The sequence below is a fragment of the Plecotus auritus genome (genome assembly GCF_963455305.1).
Source record: "Plecotus auritus genome assembly, chromosome: 9".
NCBI classification, from domain to species: Eukaryota; Metazoa; Chordata; class Mammalia; order Chiroptera; family Vespertilionidae; genus Plecotus; species Plecotus auritus.
Window position 1 is genome coordinate 128,909,227 of NC_137783.1, and position 23,363 is coordinate 128,932,589.

Consider the following 23,363-nt stretch of genomic DNA (forward strand, 5'->3'; position numbering starts at 1 on the left):
TGTTCATCAATTTATGTTGTTCATTATTTCCCCTAGATGAGTGAGATCATGTGATACTAGAAATACATTTATAAGAACTGAAAATGAGACAAGCAATAATGGTTATGCTGCTATTGTCAACTCCCTACCTGTTACAGCTTCTCTTCCTACAAACAACATTATTGCTCTCAATTTCAACTTTGAGTATCAAGAAAATAGAAATTATTACATAATTTACTGAGTATAAATAAGAATATCCACTAGCCAGTTCGCTCAGTGGTTAGAGCGTCAGCCTGTGGACTGAAGGGTCCCAGATTTGATTCCAATCAAGGGCACATGCTCAGATTGCAGGCCCCATCCTCAGTAGGGGCCGTGCCGGAGGCAGCCAATCAATGATTCCCTGTCATCATTGATGTTTCTATTTCTTTCTCCCTCTCCTTTCTTCTCTGAAATATATATATGGAAAATTCTTAGGGAAGGCTTACTGGGACAGACTTTCTAATGAGAAAACTCAGTGAGCTTTTCTGTTTTAATTCATGGTCTGTGAATGCTGGATTTGCCAGAGTAAGTAAACACTAATGACTGACATATTTTTTCCTTAATACCCTATCTGTACAGACCAGTTATAATTTTATATGGTTCCATTTCTTCTTTGTATTCTATTGCATTATTCATAAATAATAAATAGACAAGTCCAAACAGGTGAGTGCTTTTTGGCTATTTTGATCTTAAATTGTATTATTACTTTGCTTATTCAGGGAGCCCTTTTATACCCCCTTTTATTTCTAGAAATTACTAAAGGCCCGGTGCACAAAATTTGTGCAAGATTAGGCCTTCCTTCCCCCAGCTGCTGGCACCGGCTTCCCTCTGGCACCCAGGACCCAGGCTTCCCTCGCAGCCCTGGCTTTGTCCGGAAGGTCATCTGGAAGGACATCTGGTCTAATTAGTATATTACATTTTTATTATTATAGAACCAGAGTTGGCCTAACATGGCTGCAGAGGACACAGTAAAATTTCAAACAAAGACCAGAAGATATATTGTATTTTATATTCACTTATTCAGAGACCTAGATATTTGGAGACCACGTTCCCTCTACTGAACCTCTAAAGATTCAGCCTCGGTTCATTCCCTTCGCCCACTGTGCAGTACTTGCACTGCTTGGTGGCATACGTTCCTGTGGGCATCCTTAGAACCACGAGGCATCATTGGCACATTCTTGCCCCAGGGCATAAGTGCAGTCACCCCTTGTGCCATGGAGACAAAAGTAATGTGGGCCTCGATTTATCACTTGAATAAAACTTCTTTTTTCTCCTTTTCTTGTTAGTCTTTGAAAAATGAAGAGAAATCTGCCAAAACCGATGTTCAGAAGCTTCTGGAAATAGGTCAGAAACAAAGGTAAGATTGTGTTTTCCTTTTAGTTTTTCAGTTCCTCTTTTCCACAGTGCTTGAACTCCATTCAGAAACTTCACAAAAGTCAGTTCATTGTAAATGTGTTAATTTATCCTCTTACACTTGAATGTATGAAAGTCTTGTTCGAATGCAGATTCTTATGCAGTAAATCTAGGGTGGGATTTGAGAGTCTGCAGTTCTAACACATTCCCTGTGATGGTGATACAATGCTGCTTGTAGATGACAACTCCAGTGCTTAAGGATCTGCACAGTATTCCCCAGGATTGCCTTAGATGATGGACCCTGATAAGTCTGCCATCAACAGACAGATCCAATAACACTGACCTGGGTGGGTCAATTTTATTTATTTATTTTAGAGATGAAAGGAGAGGGAGAAAGAGATAGATACATCAATGATGAGAGAGAATCATCAATAGGCTGCCTCCTGCATGTCCCCCACCATGGAACCCACAACCCCTGGAATGTGCCCTGGCCAGGAATCAAACCATGACCTCCTGATGCATAGGTCCATGTCCCCCCACTGAGCCACACTGGCCAGGTGGTGGGTCAATTTTTAATCAAATCCAAACTCAATCCTGGTGAAAATGGTGGGGGTGGTGAGGAATGGGGTAATCTTATTAGCAACACCAGAGGCCTGGGGCATGAAATTCATGCGTGGGTACAGTCCCTAGGCCTGGCCTGCCATCAGGGCCATCTTCCCTGGATGCCCTCAGCCAGCCTGCCCCCGGCCGCCACCTACCCGATTTTCCATCATAAGATTGGAGCCTGATCTCTGGGGGAAGAGACCGAGAGATCGGCCATTCCTGCCTGCTTGCCAGCCCCGCCCCTGCTGCGGGTTGCCCTCTGTGCCTTGGCCTGGCCTGACCCACATCCCCTGCCACCCACCCCCAGTTCCCTGTTTGACATCAGGCAATCAGAGCCTGCCAGCCAAGGAAAGGGACCGAGAGGTGGTCAGTGCGCCTCATAGGGACTAGTCCAGTGGTCGTTCTGGTTGTTCTGCTGTTAGGGTCAATTTGCATATTACCCTTTCATTATATATTATTATTATATAGGATAAGTAGAATTAATACAGTGTAGTAAAAGCTTATTTTTGAAGGACGTATATTATGAGATAGATTTCTATGCAGTATAAAAGCTATATGATTTGAAATTGTTTCTTAAAGCTAAAGGTATTTTAAAGTAGAAACAAGCTAGCATTTATTATACACTTACTTGACTCTGCTGAATGCTGTATATATATTTTCTTGTTTCACCCTTCCAATTACCTTTTAAAGGAGCTATTATTATGCTCATTTAACAGATAGGACATTGTTCCTCAAAGTGCTTAAATGAATTGCTGAGAGTTGTGTTAATTGGAATTTGCTCTGTTGTGTTTTTACCCAATAGCCACACCCTTTCACTTTAGTTCATGGATCACAAAGCCAAAAGCTGTTAAAAAGTTTACACACACTTCCGTATGTAGTCCCTGCTCATCCTCTTGTATCTTCCCCACTGTTCTTGCCTCTTGACTCAGAAACCTCTCAGAATATATTTGGATTGAGTTGATGACATGTTAAAAGTATAAAAGCTATTGTCATATATTGACTTTTTATTATTAAAATAAAAGTATTATTTATTGAACATGAAATTCTTTTTCAACCCATTATTAAATAGAGCTTGTAAAATATTGGTTTGGGCATGTTTCCAAAAGTATATTATTTTAAATGATTTCATTGGTTTTAACTTAGCCATCTCTAAAAGCACCTATCCTTAATATTATATAGCTATTTGTGGCTCATTGAGTTAGTGTTGGAGAATTATTATAAACAGCACTTTAAAAAAATAACTGGTCAGAATAGACCAAGAGTCTTCAGATTTATGGAGAAATATTTAAGCGACACTATATGAAAAGTGAGTATGTGTAACTACACAATAGACTCTGTGGGATGGGTAGTACCCTAAAGATTCTGGAAGACTGTGTGGAGAAAAGGTAATGTAAAACATGTTATTCTAGCTGGTAGTTGGTGGTGGAAAATTCCTAGAACTTAGTTTTGGACTTTGTGTACTAAAGGATTTTACAATATAGCATTATTTGAAAATGAAGAGAATGCCTGGGGTAGTGGCAAATTCTTTGTCTGTGAGGTTTTTATAATATAAACAGGTAATCACTTGAGAAAAAAAAAATGCCTTCTTGTACTGTGATTGTGTGTGTGTGTGTGTGTGTGTGTGTTTATGTTTATGTTTGGGATGGAAAATGTATGAAAGAGCTGAGCAAGTCAGAAATCATTTTTCATAGGAGCATAAATTAGCAAGTCTGGGAGTCAGAGAGGAGATAGAGAGATTCAGAAGATTCAAAAGACCCACTTTAACATTGTCTGATAGCTTTCCTTACTATGAACATGTGCAGAATCCTCTAACTCCTCCAGATTTTGTTAATAGCTTTCATAGTTTATTTTTGTCTTTCTCCCTACAATGCATATGGATCTCAGTATGTGGGAATTTTTGAATCTATACCTGTGTTCATTGTTTAAAAATATATAAGATTGTATAATTTAATTAAAATATAGATATAGCATTTAAAAATAAAGAATAAAAATCCACCATTTTAAAATCCAAAAAATAATATTGAAAGCATAATTACTATAACATTTTGCTATAATGTTTTATCAGTTGGGAATATAATTTTTGATTATATTTGTATTCAGTGCTCATTGAAGATTCAGGTGTTAAGGGTAGGATGCAGATTCTCTCTCTCTCTCTCTCTCTCTCTCTCTCTCTCTCTCTCTCTCTCTCTCTCTCTCATGCTTCCCCTGCATAGAGGTAGTATAATAACTCTCTAGAGCTTCAGCACATAGACTCCAGATCACAATTCCACCCCTTCTCTATGCCTCCGTTTTCTATCTCTAATATTTCATAATTTGATGCAAAGCTTCTAAGGCTTATGAATCCCTAGTATATTGTGAACCTACAATATATGTAGATATTTACAATTATATTATATTGTCACAAATGCTCTTTGAAAAATATCACAAATGATAATGGAAGCCCAAAATTTAAATGCCTATATATGAAACAATTCTCATAAAATGAAACCTCTTTGAGAAAGTAATGGAAGCTGAGACTTAAAATCCACTCTAAGCCAAAACCATGTTATGAGCTTCACCAAAGCAGGCATAAATCATCTGAGAACCAGTGATTGTAATTATTTTATAACTTGTTTTGATTGTATTTTGCTTTGACAAAGTCCAAATTGATTCCCACAATCATACAGACTCTCAATGATGTTTCTGAAATTGACATTGGGACCAGAGAGTTTGTAGAGTAAGAAATCTGGGCCCTGGCCAGGTAGTTCAGCTGGTTAGTGTCATCCCGATACTCCAAGGTTTCAGGATGGATTCTCGGTCAGGGCACATTCAAAAAGCAACCAGCCAATGCATAACTAAGTGGAACAACAAATCTATATTTCTCTCTCCCTTCCTCTCTCTCTCTAAAATCAATAAATTTAAAAAAGAAAGAAATCCAGGGGGATCCGTAAATCCCATCGAATGAAAGAACAGGTCATGGTTGTGCAGGATGTGCTGGTCAAAGAATGAACTTAGGGACCCAGAATGGTGCTGGTGGCTGTGACAATAATCTCAAATTTATTAAGTGATTATTCCCCAGGCATTATGCTAAGCATTTGCTTGCCTTATGTCATCTAAATCTCACTACAAAACTATGAAGTGGTTCTATTATTATGCCCACTTTGTAGATTAAAAAATGACTCTGAGAGGGTACTCTCCTATCCCCTCATGTCTATATTGTGATGACACATCAGGGTTCTGAATGTAGTCTTTTGGCACTTAAACCTGAACTTGAAAAAGATAACACGATTTGTCATAAATGATTACATTTTAAACCCTTGAGAAAAATTCATATTTATGGAAACATTTATATTTTTAACCAGTGGATAGGGCCTTTATGTATTTATGAGTTTGATAAATAATATATATATATGTATATATATATATATATATATATATATATATATATATATTCAGACAAGTATTTCTATTATTATCCCCAATAAGTGAGGCAGCCCTCAAGTTAGAAATGTCTCCTTTCTCTGTTTTTGTGAAAAGTCTCAGGCTTTATAAAGGATGTCTAAAGCACAATGCTTTAGAATTAATCAATTAGGAGCATCAGAAGGGAACAGTAACTTTTATCTTATTAGCAGTCTATGGTAACTTCTCCCTAACTAGCATGTTCACACCTTGGCATGCTATCACTAAAATTAGCTTTTCAACACTAATTATTATACTGATTTAATTTAACACATTATGCAGCTCTCAGATGATTCACACAGTAGGATGCTCATAAGACACAATAGCAAGGCAATTTCCTTGAAATACAGCTTGCTTTTAATACTTGCCTGGGAGAGAATACCTTTTATTACCAGAATTCTGAGATACACCCTGTATGCTTCACTGTGTCTCTATTCAATTCTGGTTATTTTTTCCTAAATATAAGTAGACAGCAAACGTCCAGGAAATAACAGAATTATATTAAGCCTCTCTTTTGCTCTGTTTCCTACTAAACTAGAGAACAAATGAAGTCTCTCCAGGAGGCCCTGCAAAATCAACTTAAAGAGACATCCGAGAAAGCAGAAAAACAACAGGCTACTGTAAGTGTGCTTCTTTTTTGTGTCCTTTGATGTGGGGTTACTTCTTGTAAATCACTATAGAACAAATATACATGTAAAAATAAAAATGAATATACAATAAAGAAAGTTCAGTCACTAATATCATAAAAATTCAAAAATATATTTTTGTTGTATGTGATCCTTAGGGGATTTCTAGTTTTCACCCTCATTTAGGGATGAAAAACTGAAGGAGGGTAAGAGTGGGGCAGGCGTGCTGGGATCAGGCCCCACATCAGTGCAATGGTCCTTGAATTGTGGGTGTACCTGTCTTTTAACTAAATTAAGCTGTACAGATCCCCAAGCCACACACCACATCAAGTGAGGGCATATCATGTGCCTCTTTGGTCAACACCACAGGTGATTCTGATATAAAGTTTAAGAAACAAAATTCTCTCGCCCTAACCGGTTTGACTCAGTGAAGAGAGCATCGGCTTGTGGACCTAAGGGTCCTGGTTCGATTCCAGCCAAGGACAGGTACCTCGGTTGCAGGCTCCTCCCTGGTCAGGGCAAGTGTAGGAGGCAACCAGTCGATGTGTTTCTCTCACATTGATATTTCTCTCTGTCTTTCCCTCTTTCTTCCACTCTCTCTAAAAATCAATGGAGAAATATCCTCGAGTGAAGATTAAAAAAAAAAAAAAGAATCACAATTCTCTCCTGCTATCGTCTTTCAAATAATGTTCTCTTGACCCCACATTTTAGTTCTTATAACTAATATCCAAGCATAGGGATGATAGAAAGGATGATGCTCTTGAAAGCAGTGCTGAAAACAGATTACCTTATTCCCCAGATACCTTATGAACCATTTGTGGGTTTCAGCCCTGTATCTTGTGTCCTGAACCTGAACTTGTTTTAAAATATAGTATATTGAAAGAAAATCGAAGCTATTGTAAGACCAATAGGGAACACTACCCTTAACAAATAAAGTTTATTTCTCACAGTTCTCAAGGGAGGCGGCATGCCACATGACAGGGACCACAGGGAAGCACTGTATGGCCATAAGGCAGAGAGAGGCAGGGGACCTGTGGGCACGAGCTTTTACTGTGGCTTCTGTGGAAAGGAATGGGTGAGGCAGAGTAAGTAGTGAAAGGAATGATCAGTTTAAATTATTTCATTGGGCCCTGCAGCATAGAAATCACACCTGGTTGTCTGATTACCTGGCCCTAGGCTGATTAAGGCAGGTGCATAGTGGAATGGAGTGTGAAAACTTGATACAAGGAATGGTTGGGGTTGTGAGCTCTGTATTGGTTAGTCTGTATTTGAAAAGCATACTCTCAGAAGGCAGACAGGTTTGGAGGGGGGTTGGGGAAGGAGCAGCAACAGGGAAGCAAGATGTTGAAGTAGGATGACTCAGACATATTATTGTGCCGTCCATAACAAGGCTTGTCTGCATATATGTATGTGTAGGGTAGATGCTAAAGCATCATGTTTACAGAAGCCACAAATATGATCAATACAGTCTCCATCCAAGTGAATTACCTGGGATCTCCGCTCCTTTAAGAACTTTCAGCCTACCTTTCATTTGCAAGACTTCCTTAAATAACCTGAATTAGGGTGTGGAGTTTTGCTTCTGAAACTCAGCCCTGTCTGTCATCAGGGACACTGGCTTCCTGAAGACTATCTATCTAATAGTGACTATTGACTTTCCTAGATACAGGATTGTTTCTTACTAATGGATTCACTGTTATCTGTTCTGCCCACTTATAGGACAAGCATATGTTGGTTCCTCTCTGCTATGCAATGTATCCTAATGTTTGCCTTTCTAGACATCAGATGTTATAAAAAGAACAAACTTTCAGCATCAGCATATTGATCTCTCCCTTTAACACCTGACCCAGCCTACTAGGTGGTCCTCATTTCAATGCCATTTCTGTCTTGACCTATCACGTTTAATCAGGGCTTCTTCATTGCCTTGTTGCAAATGATGGCAGAGCAGAATATAAGTGCTCACACATACAAATAAATATATATATATTAGAGGCCCGGTGCATGAAATTCGTGCACTCGGGAAGGGGAGTCCCTCAGCCTGGCCTGCACCCTCTTGCAGTCCAGGAGCCCTCCGCGGATGTCTGACTCCCCTGTGGGGAGTGGGCCTAAGCTGTCATTCAGATATCCTTAGCACTGGGGCGGATGCGGGAGAGGCTCCCACCACCACCACTGCACTTGCTAGCCATGAGCCCAGCTTCTGGCTGAGCTGCGCTCCCCCTGTGGGAGCGCATTGACCACCAGGGGGCAGCTCCTGCATTAAGTGTCTGCTCCCTGATGGTCAGTGCACATCATAGCGACTGGTCGCTCCGCCATTGAGTCGATTTGCATATTAGCCTTTTATTATATAAAATAGGAGATATATATATATATATATATATATATATATATATATATATACACACACACACATACACACACACATATATATAATATACATATATATTATATATACATTGATGTGTATGAGGGTGTGTGTGTGTGTGTGTGTATATGGACAGATAAAGACAGAGGGAGGATAGGGGAGAATCAGAATATATTTCAGCACAGGATTCTCCTTTTTCATTGTATCTTTTATATAATCTATATATATATATATATATAAAGCCAGCTACCCTATCACTGTAATGACCAGAACGACTGCTCATTATGATGCCCACTGTGGCCAGCGAACCAGCCTGATCAGGGGGTAGGGCCGGCTGGCCAACCTCCCGCGGCCCCTCCCCCAGGCCGGCCTGTCCTGGATCGGACTTGCCCACCCTGATCAAGGGCAGGGCCAGACAGCCAAATGCCCCCCCACACCCTCCCTCCACCTTCTCCCCAGACAGCCCCACCCCGGATCAGCCCGCCCCCCCACCAGATAGGCCCACAGACCCTCCCCCTGGCAAGCCCCACCCCTGATTGCACCCCCCACCCCAATAAAGGGTGGGGCTGGCCGGCCAACTTCCTGCAGCCCCTCCCCCTGCCTGACCCCACCCCAGATCAGCCCCCTCCCACCCTGATCAGGGGCAGGGCTGGCTGGCCAACCACCCATGGCCCCTCCCTCAGGCCGCTAGTCCCTGGTCGGCACCCCCTACCTCATTTGGAGGTGGGGCTCACCAGCCAATTGCCCACAGCCCCTCCCCCCAGCTGGCCAGGCCCTGATCAGCCCTGATCGGGGTAGGCCGGCCAGCCAGCCTCCCACCATCTCCTCCTTCCAACAGGCCCAGTCCTGAACTGCCTCAGTTGGGGCCGGGCCAGCCGGACCCCACCCATGCATGAATTTGTGCAATGGGCCTTTAGTTAAAATATAAAAAAGAAAATTTAGCACATGATGTATAAACCTTCAATTAGAAATAAAAATCTTGGAATGACTAGATGATGTGAAATAATCCCAAAAGGTATATCTCATTCCTCTCTCAAAGTTAACAAATGCATACATACCCCATGCCATCATCTGATGACAAAGTCAGAAAATGTAGGCATTGCTATAGTCACAGTTCACAGTAGAGACAAAATTTCCAAAGGAAGTTTTACTGGAGCTGGCTCAACCTGTAAATGAGAAGTTACTATCTTGGTCTTTGATCCTTGCCAGAATATATAAAAGGAGATAAGAGAATGGAGAATGAAGAACAGAAGGGAGTAAATTTCAGACAGCTTTAGTGGCAGGACACTTGTTACTTGTTTCTCCTGTGGGAGCCTCTTTATGTGGTAGTAGCCCCCTTATGAGAATAATGCACTGTGATATTCTGGGGCAGAGGCTGATAGAAACTTTACATCATCTATGATAAGAACACTCTAGACTTTTATCTATACTCCAGGGAAGTCAATATCAGAACTAGGAAATAGACTGGTCTCTCTTTCTTATATAGATAAATGCCCACTCTTTTACCTAATATTGGACAACCTAATGAATTTCTGAAGCACTCCACAGAGCAGAGAACTCATCTCTTGGGTTCCCTTCTTAATACCTATAAACTTAGTGCCCTTGCAGGTGGGACCCTCCTATATGTTATTACAGTAACATATGCACACCTGTTATTACCTATCATTTGTGTTATAATTGCCTCTTTATCTATTCCACTAGGAAAAGGAACCATAAATGGATACAGTTTTATAAATCTTCTGTTAAAGGCAAAAAAAATTTATAGTAATATATCTTTATAACACACACACACAAAAACTGGTGTTAAATAAAAAGGAATGCAATAATCTTTGACGACACTCTTCAAATATTTTACATGTTGCTAACTTATAATAATGTATTCAGAAAATAAGCACCATAACAGAATTATCAAACAGATTCATTTTAGAGTCACTCCTCTGGAAAACTTGAATACATTTTATATTCAATTGTATGCAAAATTATTTTATGAGTAGAAGCTAAAAATATTTCTCAAATTTCTGTTCTCTACCTGTCTTCCACACCTACTAGAACAGTGTACTATAGAAAGGTGTTTAATCACATTCAATACATATGCACATACACACATATAAGTAAAATCATGTTTCTATCATGAAAAAAAAAGTTTAAGTCAGCAACAAGTATTCTTCTTATGTGTGATATGCTCTTATAATTTTTACTCAAATATATTATAAGAAAGCAACTTTCAATGATACATGTGAAATTTTCCATGTAAATTCTTAGATAAATAAATATCAAAAGCCAATAATCCTTCAAGAAGAAATTCATTACTTGAATAGCCAAATATGGATGGAATTTTACTGGGCTAAAGAAAGACCTCCTTCCCCCAAAATTTCAGAGAGCCAGACAGTTTTTTTGTTTTACTTTCTTCTTCTTCTTCTTCTTCTTCTTCTTCTTCTTCTTCTTCTTCTTCTTCTTCTTCTTCTTCTTCTTCTCTCCTCCTCCTCCTCCTCCTCTTCCTCCTCCTCCTCCTCCTTCTTCTTCTCCTCCTTCTTCTTTTCCTCACCCAAGGATATTTTCCCATTGATTTTTAGAAAGAGTGGAAGAGAGAGGGAAAGACAGAGAGAAACATCAATGTGCGAGAAGCACATCGATTGGTTGCCTTCTGCATGAGCCCTGACCAGGGCCTGGGCCAGGGAGGAGCCTGCAGCTGAGGTCTGTGCCAGGTCCACAGGCCAATGCTCTATCCACTGAGCCAAACCAGCTAGAGCAGTGGTCGGTAAACTGTAGCTCACGAGCCACATGCGGCTCACGAGCCACAGTTTGCCACTCTGTTGACTAATGAGTTTGATGACCACTGAGCTAGAGTAAACCAGAAAGTTTTTACTGTTGTAACTTTTACCTAATTTGTAATATATTTTTATTTATTTCAGAGAGGAAGGGAGAGGAGGAAAGAGATAGAAACATCAATGAGAGAGAATCATTGATCAGCTGCCTCCTACACACCCCACACTGGGGATCGAGCCTGCAACCTGGGCATATGCCCTGACAGGGAATTGAAATGTGACCTCCTGATTCATAGGTCAATACTCAGCCACTGAGCCATGCCAGCTGGGCATTTCTACCTGAGTTTTAAAGATACGTTAATTTCTAGGCAAATTCCTAAGCAAATATGTTTTAGGAAAATAGAAAAAGATCTAAAATTCTAATCTTATTTTGTGAGCATGTATATTTAAGATTTTAAATCAATTAATGACAGTGTGCATAAACTGATGTTGCAGAAGACCAGAGAAGAACCAAGCAACCATTTAGAGAAAAGGAGTTACACTGTTTATTATGCCTGCGGACTCAGCAGAATAACTTCCCAAGTCTGAGCAAAGTAACATGCAGGGAACTTTTCTTTTATATCTTTCTGGTGTCTTTGTCCCTCAAATATGGATTATGCTTCCAGTCCTTTTTGCGGGCTTGGCATAAAGGCCCCAGGTGTTGGGGGTCTCTAGGCCATATCTAGTGGTCTGGCCTGGTGCCAGCACTAATAACCCCCCTCTGGGGCTGTGCACTGTTCATAGTTTATGGCCTCTGTGAAATGTGAGCATTTAGATAACAGGTTCTTCAAGACCAGTTTCTGGGAAAGAGGCAGTGACTTAATTATAGGTTATCAAGAATGTACACTGAGCTTGCTGACACAGATTCAGATTGCTAGTCCCCCAAATATCAGGGTTACATTGGAATTAGCCTTTTTAGCCTTCTCACTAATAGCTACTTTTCATTGGTAAATGCAGATGCAAAAATCCTATATAAACAAATTCAAGAGTATATTAACAAAATATATCCTCAATAAATGTATACATCTGCAGCTGAAATAAATAATACTTATATCTTTGAAAGCATTTGTTCTGTTTCAAATTGAATGACAATTTTCTAAGTCAGAGTCCAGAAAGACATGACAGAAACCTTAACAAATATAATAATAACATACATTTATTGAAATTTTTTATATAGCTCTATAAATTATAGTATATAAATATTTATATATAAATATACATACTAGTATATACCATATTATATAAGTCATATTTATATATATTTATATTTACATATTTATATATAAATATTACATTATATACATAGTATATAAATATGTTTATGCAAAAACATATAAATGTACATTTTATATATTTTTAATGTTTATTGGTAGCATCTAGGAAAACACAGATCTCATATTACTGAGAGTCATAACACTTCCAAATTTTGATAAAGATTCAGTTTATGCTTTTTCACCCTATATGAAGATTCTAGGTTAACTAAGGATTCAATTAATATATATATATTTATTGTTACAAATATTTCAATAATTATTTTTCTGCCAAGAAGACTATAGTTGGTGTAATTGAAGACTGTGTTAGACAGGGAAATTAAGATAACTGTTACTGCCCACTCTCAAAGAGAACATATTTGGAATTGATTCTGTAAATATTGTTGTGCTATTTTAGATTTAAGAGCAGATAAACTTATATCCTTAATTACATATAAAATTACTATGCTTTTTTCCATAAAAATAACAGATTGTATATTTTATGCCAGAGATGTTGCAAATATCCACATCATTTGGTACATCTATAGTAAAATACTTGCAACTTAACCGTGATATTGCTTTTAAATCACAAAATGTAAAAAAAGATATTTTCTGAAAAATTAAGTTGAAAAAGCAGTAAAGCGTCTCTTGATCTAATTCTGTTGAAAACATTTTTTATGAACATGTGAACTTTTGTTTTTATCCCCAAGCAAATAACAGCATGGCAACTCTTTCAAATCTGTGTTCCTCATGAAATACCTAATAGCCAGGAAGAAGTTCTCAGGTGTAACCAAGTAATTAAAGATATTAATATTCATTAGAGGCATTTCATTACTCTTGCTAATTTTTATGGCTTAACTTGCCCTAAATGAGACATAATTAGTCTAAGGGCAAGAATTAGCTTCAAGCTTTGACTTTCATTAAGAATAAAGAATTACTCTGTTCTTTTATTCTTTGTTCGATGTAAATAAATGATATTTTTGCCTCTGAGAATTACTAGTATTTCTTAACTATCTGCTAGAAAGGTTCATTTTCCCAAGGATGTTAAAACTTGCTGCAATTCCAGACCCATGGTTTCAAAATGCTAAAACTTTTTAAATATTCTGAATATAGTTTAGGTCCCGAATATCTGAGTATTACATTCTCAAATATTTCTGTTAATCTGTCCCAGATTAACATTTAAACAATTATAGTCTTGACATTGCAATATATTTTCATTATAATTTTAATTCAAGCTATATGTTAATTATGGATAACTGACTGAATAGTATCAAAGTCTGAGGATTTGGGGAAAATAATGGTATCAGTGGAAAAGCAGGATGGCTTTAAATAGTTCATGACTTAAACAAAAGTCAAATTTGTAACATATCAAATTTGCTGGTGCTTATAGAGTGCTTGCGTAGATGTAGTGTAAGCCTTGAAAGTTGCTTTTCTCTTTTCTGTAATGCAAGGGCATGACTTAAGCTTGATTGCAGAAGCTTTCACTGCAAAGTGTTTATTTTAAAGATGGCTCTCTCAAGTAAACACATTGCCAGCCACAGAAAGCTCTGTTTTCTCTCCTCCCTTCCCCCCACACCTACATCCACTCATTGGTTTTAGAAGTTTTGGTTGATCTCCATAACTCATTGATAACTGTTTGGAATGCTTGTTTTTCTCTTCCCAAGCTTAAATTCCCTTATGTTTTAAATTCACCAATAAAGAAGGAGCCCATGAAACTAGTCCTTCACCTTCAATCCCAATAAAAGTAGAATCACAGGCCCAGCTTCCTCTCTTCTTCTCTCTCCTCTCTCTCTTCTCTCTCTCTCACTGTGTGGCTCCAGGTGTGCCATGTAATTTCTAGGACTGATAAGTAACAAACCTTTATTATTTAAAGTTTCCTTATGGTTATGTAACCAAACCCATTGGCTTCCTGCTGCAATGAAATCTAAACTTGTGCGACAAATGCTGGTAAAAAAAGGAAAAAAGGTTTATTTGAGTGCTGACTTCTTGAGAAGATGGGGGACTCCTGTCCTCAAAAAAACCCACCTTAATATATCAGTGCAAGCAGAGGTTTTTATAAGGAGGGAGAGGGAAAGCAGGATAAAAAGATCAGGGGAAGGGGCTGTGGACTTGCAATCTCTCCTCCAGACTAATTGAGGAGATGCTGAAGGAGGTGTGAATATACCACTTCTCAAATGCTTCCACCTTTCATTCCAGTACTATGTCTCATTAAAGGGAATCTGTAGATACAGCAGACACCTGCAGAGCTTCATGGCTGCTGCCAAGCAACCCTTCTTCACCAGAACAGGACATTCTAAGCTGTAAAATAAGCTAGATAAGAAGTAAAAACACAAGAGTTTATTTACATACTCTAAGAAAACAGAATTGGCTGTATCTTTGGGAGAATGCAGAATGCATAACCTTTATTGCTTTATTGAAATGTTAAGTTATGGTTACAGTAATTGCTGAGGGTGTCTTATAAATCATAATAAAAACAACAGTCACTATAAAAAATCTAAACCTTCCTCTCTGAAAGAAAGAAATAAAACAAAAAAATGAAAATCGAGGTTTTAACAGATGAGGATTACATTTATAATGTACATCTCAATTAAAAATATTCTATTACATGAGAAAAGGATATTTTTATATACTCAGTAGATTTATATATATGAATTGGGCAATGAAAGTTTAGTTAATAAAAATGTTAATCATTTGTTCTTTTTCAATATTTGTTGATAAAAAGATGATTATACTAGTATTATAGCTTAAACGTCATGAAAATAAATTTATAAGAGCCACAAAAATTAATAAGAAATGTGTCCACATAATTTTCTATTCATTTTCAGATTAATTTTTTAAAGACTGAAGTGGAAAGAAAGAGCAAAATGATCCGGGATCTTCAGAATGAGGTAAGACATATTTTAGGCAAATTTTATATAAATCAAAAATCTATATACAAACATATTGATTTGCCAAAATCTTTGGAGTATTGTTCACATGCACATTTGTCCTTTAGTTATATGTACTAATGGAGAAAAACTATAAAGTTAAGAATTTCAAAGAGTAGATAATCACCATTTTTACAAATATTTGATAATGTTATTAGTTCATATATCTCTAGTTCATTTCTCCTTTTAATTATATTTTGCTTGGAAAATATTAAAAATTTTGTTTTTATTTTGTAAGTTAGTCTACAAAATGACAACATAGGCACTGAAGAAGAAGCATAACCAATGGATGCAAGACACTGGGGTGGGGGGTGGGAGTGAGGGCATGTGCGGAGGGGGGTAAGGTCAATGGGGAAAAAGGAGACATATGTACTACTATCTGTAATCCTTTAAACAATAAAATTAAATTAAAAAAGAAAGAGAGCTAGAAATTGACTTCATGCCAGGAAGAACCAATCTAGAATTTAAAAAAATTATGTATGGATTATAGAATAATGTAGATTTTAACAAAATAAGCTGTAACCACTTTTATTATAGCCTTTAATATGCAAGGACCCTATAAAAATCTATATACTTTTTTCTCTTTTAATTACTTCTCTATCTTTTTGTACAATTGCTTTATTTTTTTAAATCCCCCATTGTGTTTATATTTTCACCTCTTTATTCACTTTTTACTTGAATGAAAGTAATTATTTAGGACTATTAAACCATGTCTAAGTAATGATACATCCTTTATGATCAATCCCACTAATTATGGTTTATTTTGAACCTCAAATCAATCACTTTAGCATTTACTAACTTCCTTCCCTTTCTTCTATTCTTTCTTTAATTTTTTGAGTCATTTAAAAGCATTATTCCTAAATGGCTCCCACCTGATGTCAATATTAAACAATAGGCTTTACAAACGCCTGCTGTCAGCATTCCACACCAGCACTCAATGATATTAAAATGGTTTATCAGATTTGCAAGGACTGAAAGGAAGAAAGGGAAGCAAGAAAAATTTAAGTGATTTTCTGGTGATTCTATTGTATTTTTATATCTTTCCTATGATTTTTCTTGAGTCTTCTTAAGAAAGTGTGATGGGGTGGACTTGATAATGGTTTCCCTAAAACCTAATTTTTCAAGCTCCTTTGTGGATTTCTTGTTTATAGTGGAAATACCAGCAGATAGGTTACCAGAATATACTAGGTATACTGGATAATTTCTTGTTTGCTGGTGCCCAGTGAAAGCTCATTGAAAGGGCTAGCTGACTCAAGTCAGTAACTTTCCACAGATCATTTAAGACAAGGAGAACATTTAAAACAATGTCAAAGACAGTATTAATATAGGAAAAAAAGTACATATGCACACATACATACTCACATAAAGCATAAACCCAGTTGTATGATAATGAGAGGATTGTGAGTTAATTACATCTCTATATGGTTCATCAGTTAGCTTTTAATCTTAGATATTTTTTTAAGAAATCTAGCATTCAGCTAAAGAAGAGCACTTTCAAAATCAAACAGTAATTTACTCGTAACAAATACATATGAGGACAAACAAAATATTTTGTTACTGAGAGATATTTTATAGTATATTAATTTTCTAAGTGTGTATGCTATAATAATTATAAAAGAAATACAATTCTGCAAAAGTAATGTCTAATGAATGTGTTTTTTGTAATTAAATTTATTACAGCTCACTTTCATAATATTGAAATTTTGCAAGATGAAAATTGATAACCAGAAAAAATTTTTTCTTAAAAATAAGAAAAACCTAATGGTGAGCATATATCATCAACTGAATGGTAAACATAGTAAAACTATATAGACACTGTCTACAACCTATAGACACTATCTGAACTTTTAGTTCAGAAGTAAAAAAAAAATTAAAAAATGTAAATTGATTAAACAGATATAAAAGATGAGGGTGACAATACAGGTATAAAGAGATTTTGGGGAGAAGCTTGAAGTCCTCTGAGTGATTCTAAGTGAAATTATCAGTAAGTTCGTAAAGAAGAAAGCATTTTTAAAAAATTGCTAAAGAATAATGAGAATTTTTTCTATATATGAAAACAACTATAAAAAAGTCACTTTACATTAGCACTTAGGGATTTAGTTTTTAAATTTAAGATGTCCCTTGGAGGAGCTAACCGAAGGACTTGTACACATGCATATAAGCATAACCAATGGATAGGAGACACTGGGGGGTGGGGCAGGTAAAGGCATGTACTGGGGGGTAGAGGAGGCCGGGGGGAGGTCAATGGGGAAAAAAAAAAGGAGACATATGTACTACTATTTGTAATATTTCAAACAATCAAAAAAAGAAAATATATTCTTACTTTTTTTAAAAAAATATATTTTATTGATATTTTACAGAGAGGAAGGGAGAGGGATAGAGAGCTAGAAACATCGATGAGAGAGAAACATCGATCAGCTGCCTCCTGCACACCCCCCACTGGGGATGTGCCCGCAACCAAGGTACATGCCCTTGACCAGAATCGAACCCAGGACCCTTCAGTCCACAGGCCGACGCTCTATCCACTGAGCCAAACCGGTTTCGGCAATATATTCTTACTTTTAAAAAATACATTTTTATTTATTTCAGAGAGGAAGGGAAAGGGAGAGAGATAGAAACATCAATGATGAGAGAGAATCATTGCCCTGACCAGGAATCAAACTAGTGACCTCTTGGTTTGGGCAGAGCATACTCTTTTTTTTTTTTTTTTTTTTTTCAAGCAAGTGTTATGTAGGGTAGAAAGCATTTTGATTTTTCCATCCATGCAGGTATACCTGTATCAGGCTACATGGGAGCTTGCGACTCAAAGATTGTGAGGCAGAACCCTTCAAACCTAAAATCACAACTGTGAAAAAACAAGGGAGAATATAGAGAGCAACGTGAGAATGAAAGAGGAAAGGAAACTCCTTATTACAATGTATGTGATATGTTTATGACTTTATAATGGGATACATAGCTGGCTATACTTGATGTAGATTAATATTGAAATAGTCTATATTAAATTAGTGACCAGACAGCAATCAAAGGGAAAAGGGAGAGGGGAAAAGGAAGAAAGGAAAGAAGGGAAGGAGGGAGGGAGGGAGAAAGAGAGAGAGGAAGGGCACTTTAGGGGCCATCTCCATTCTCTTGTTTTAATATAGATTCTTATGATTGATTATTTTCCTGAGACTAATTCAAGATAGTTCAAGTTAAGGTTAGAATAAGGAATCATACTAAAAAATAATAAAGTCAGAAACAAGTGGGCCCCATTCTGCCCAGTGATGGAAATCAGAAACTTGTCAAACCTACTGCCTCTCAGTGGCACTTTCCTCTCACAATTTCATGGCTCATTTTTTCTTTCTTTCTTCTCTCTCAGTTCTTTTGCTCATCTATTCTTTGCATGGCTCATATAATTTTTATGTTTTGTTTTATTGCTGTTGTTGTAAGTGCCTGGGAGAAAAATCTTGCCATAGGTCAAGTCATTGCCCAAACTATGGATTTCCAAATAGTTCTAATGGACATTGACACATATCCAGGCATCTGAGGAATAGAACATGGGTTTTTAGGGACAATGTGCCAGTTACTATTCTTAGTAGTGGCAAAAAAAAAAAAATCCTCTGTTAAGAAAAGGAGTTATGAAACCACATAGGGATTTCACAAAATTGTTAGGAGCGCTGATTATACAGCTTGTAGGCTGTGGTATAGGAACAACTCCTTAAACAAACCCAGAGCTGGTTGTCTCTGCCAAGTTCAGGAAGCTGTTGGCCAGCTTGATGACCCCATCTGGTATCCCACAGCCCTATTCCTTGTGCATAAGACAATGGGTAACATTTAATCACTTGTTCCTGAATCGACATATTGCAGGGATCATATCTGATTAGCAAAACCTGTCATGTCTGCTCAGGAGCTGCAATGGAATTTTAGAAATATAGAGGATATATTTTATTTCCAATGTGTTTGCTTTATTTATTTTTCTTGAAAATGTGGGATTAGTACTAAAAACCTTACACATTATGAAAACATTTTCTAATATTTGGTGGCTTGTGTATTAATAACATTTTTTTTAGGGGGAAAAAAGAGTTAGTGTCCATAGTAACCAGCTTTAGTATATGACAGGTCATCATCGAAGGGTTCTATAGTAGTTAAAAAAAAACATGTGGTTGTAACAGTAATAGAGGATTCAGCTGTGCATGTGTGCATGTTACCATACCTGGTGTGTACACAGGACACCTTGCCTATTTTTTTAAATATATTTAATTGATTTTTTACACAGAGGAAGGGAGAGGGATAGAGAGTTAGAAACATCGATGAGAGAGAAACATTGATCAGCTGCCTCCTGCACATCTCCTACTGGGGATGTGCCCGCAACCAAGGTACATGCCCTTGACCGGGATCGAACCTGGGACCTTTCAGTCCGCAGGCTGACGCTCTATCCACTTAGCAACACCGGCCAGGGCACCTTGCCTATTTTTATGTGATTTTTAACTCTGCTTTTCTCTGAATTATTTTCTCAACTAATGCTGAATCTTTGAAGTTAGAATCCTACCTTCTCTAGAATATTATCATTCACTTTTCAAAAATCCTCACCCTAGGGTATCTTTTTGCTTGTTTATTTGTTTTTTATTTATTGATTTTAGAGAGAGAGGATGGGAGAAGAAGATAAAGATACATTGATGGGAGAGAGAAACATCAGTCAGTTGCCTCTGTGCTCTGACCCAGGATTGAACCCGGGATCCTTCGGTGCACAGGATGATGCTCCAACCACCTGAGCCACACTGGCCGGGGCCATCACTCTCATTTTTACCAAACAATCACACGGCCAGGACTCTGTATACAGTGAGGATTAAATTAAGACCACACTTAAGTCTGTTCTTAGCACCGATAATTGAATGTATTAAATAACAGTGGACACTACCTCCAAATTTGGACTTTGAAGCTGATTTACCTAATTTGCTATTTTCTCTACAATGGGGATGCTTAGAGACCCTGCAAGATAAAAAGATTACTATTAGGTAATCTCTGACCATCCTGAAAACATATCATAACTGAAAAAAGTATAGGTGCATATGTATATTTTTCAAATGAGAGGGAACTCATTACTAAAACAAAAAAGTAATAAAGTTGATAAACTCCAATCTAGAGAAAAATCTAGTAAGTTTTAAAAAGAAACCCCATTTTGGTTCAACTCTTGTGGCTATAAATCTTTCTAAAATAAATTATTTCATCTTGCCTCAATAAACACACTCAAGTGGGGATGATGGGATATTTCCTAATGTAATCGAGTGCTTCAGGGTCATCATTCTGAAAATGGATTCTCACGCCTGCCTGCAGGTGAATAGGTATAAGAATTTGAGTCAAACATATACTGAACCCAGGACATGCCTGAGATGTTTTTAAGTAATTAATTCCATTACAATCTTTTCACTTTATTTCTGCTGATTTGCCTTTTTACATTATTATTTCGAGAATGTATTATCAACTGATTATTCTGGTTAGTTGTGTATTCAGTATTTAAAGTTTATTATAACCCATCTGTATTAGGTGTTTGGGCTACCGTAATAGTACCACAGACTGGGTATCTTTAAACAACAGACATTTACTCTCAATTTTTTGAAAGCTAGAAGTCTAAAATCAGTGTCATAGGGCCATACACCCTCTGAACATTCTAGGGAATAGTCCTTTTTAGCATCTTCCTACTTTCTGATGTCTCCTAGCAATGACTGGCATTCTTTGGGTTCTCAAAACCTCTGCTTACATCTTCATATGGCCTTCTCTGTGTGTTTCTATCTTTGTATGTCCTCCCTTTGTCTTATACAGATACCAGTTATTGAATTTAGGGCCCATTCTAACCTGGTTTCATCTAATTACATGTGCAAAAACCCTATTTCCAAATAAAGTCACATTCTCAGGTTCCAGGCAAACATGAATTTTGGGGTAATACTAATCAAACCACTTCATCATCAATGGCATTTTGTATATTCCAAGTAAACAGCTTAAGGCAAGGAGGGAATGTTTTATTAGGTATAATTCTGTCTATAGAAGTACTCTAACATTACTGATTTAATTGCATATATAAGACTTATTTGTCTGGATATTCTTTTTTAGAATAAACATATTACTTAATTCCCCATCTTGTTCAACATTGTGCTATATTCCTAGGGAATGTTCATATTATTAAATTTCAATTATACAAAACAACCTCTGACCATGAAGAATGTAAAGAACATAATATTATAGAATAGGTAATATTTCCCATATAACATATAATACAATACTAATTACCAAAATTATACAAAATAACTGCAATAAAAACATATTGAAATGAGCATTTTAGAATAAAGTATTGTAAGGGGGCAGATAAGGGCAATAGTCACTAAATGTTTCATTGAAGGGATTGCTTTTGAAAGGAATGAAAGGATTAGAATTATAGCAATTCATTCATGATTAAGACAACAAATATAAAAAAAAAAAAGGTTGATGCTTCAAAAGTTCCTGTGCAAATGAAAAGATTGTTAGTTGTTTATTTTTTTGTGAAGAAAGTAGTTAAATTTGATTGTGGTGAATCCAATTCCAGTCCAGCTTATTTGCAAATCAATGCTGTAAGTACATGTTATAAGAAGGTGCTGGGGCTGCCAATCTGATTGATATGGCCAAAGCATAATACACAGGAAAATAAATCTGAAAATTTCTGTTATCTGATACAACTGCATCAGTGAACTTTCTACTTTGCAAGGACACAGAATTTTTACTCAGCCTTTCAGATGTAAGCCAGGACTGCTGCTTTATTGGAGATTAGGATCTACCTTAAAGTTTGTTTTATTTAGTGTTGCAAGCCATTGGTTCTGCCAAGTTTTAATTTCCTGCTGCAGAATGTTGGCTAGATACCAACACTGTCAACAGTTTAAGGAATGATTCTCAGTTGAAATTATGTGACTTATGCTCCTGGCTGCATCTGGACCACTGTTTCCATTCTCCCATTGAAAATGATCTGGTGTTCTCTGCCATGCTTCAACTAAAGGGAAAGTTTTGATTTCTTATTCAAGTCTTTTGTAAACATTATTTTATATGTTTTATGTACTTCAGAGTACTGTTAATTTTGTAAATGAAAAAACAATGCCTGTTAGACATTTAGCATATATTTAAACATTTAGCTCTTAAAAAGTAAAATCATCATCATAATCGTTGTCAAAGGCTTCTGAGGTAAAATTAGGACATCAATAAGCAATGCTAGCCCTAGCTGGTTTGGCTCAGTTGATAGAGCGTTGACCTGCGGACTGAAGGGTCCCGGGTTTGATTCTGGTCAAGGACACATGCCTGGGTTGTGTGTTCAATCCCCAATGGGGGATGTGCAGGAGGCAGCCAATCAATGATTCTCTCTCATCATTGATGTTTCTATCTCTCTCTCCCTCTCCCTTCCTCTCTGAAATCAATAAAAATATATTTAAAAAATAAGCAATGCGCCCTGACCGGTTTGGCTCAGTGGATGGAGCGTCGGCCTGCGGACTGAAAGGTCCCAGGTTCGATTCCGGTCAAGGGCATGTACCTTGGTTGCGGGCACATCCCCAGTGAGAGGTGTGCAGGAGGCAGCTGATCGATGTTTCTCTCTCATCGATGTTTCTAACTCTTTATCCCTCTCCCTTCCTCTCTGTAAAAAAGCAATAAAATATATTTTAAAAAAATAAGCAATGCTATAGACAAGTAAATATTTGCTTAGGAAATGATTCTAAACAAAGGCGTACACCAAAAAGTTCCATATTGTACTTAAATAAAAATATCAAGGTAAGACAAGATTTCAGAGAGGAGAGGAGAAGGAGTGAGAGATAGACACATCAATGGTGAGAGAGAATCATTGGTTAGCTGTCTCTTGCATGCCCCACACTGGGGATTGAGCCCACAACCTGGGCATGTGCTCTGACCAAGAATTGAACTGTGACCTCCTGGTTCATTGATGCTCAACCACCGAGCCACACCATCCAGGTCATCATGATAATATTAATAACTTAAAA

General features: G+C 37.2%; 1 protein-coding gene across 3 annotated transcripts in view; it reads left to right on the top strand.

The window, feature by feature from the left end:
- LUZP2 (leucine zipper protein 2) overlaps positions 1-23,363 on the top strand; it is a 328,528-nt gene that overhangs the window by 172,674 nt on the left and 132,491 nt on the right. For all 3 annotated transcript variants that reach the window (XM_080640495.1, XM_080640497.1, XM_080640496.1), the window contains exons 3-5: positions 1,305-1,375; positions 5,951-6,032; positions 15,277-15,339. In XM_080640495.1, the coding sequence (XP_080496621.1) occupies positions 1,305-1,375; positions 5,951-6,032; positions 15,277-15,339 (216 nt within the window). The remainder of the gene's footprint in view (positions 1-1,304; positions 1,376-5,950; positions 6,033-15,276; positions 15,340-23,363) is intronic.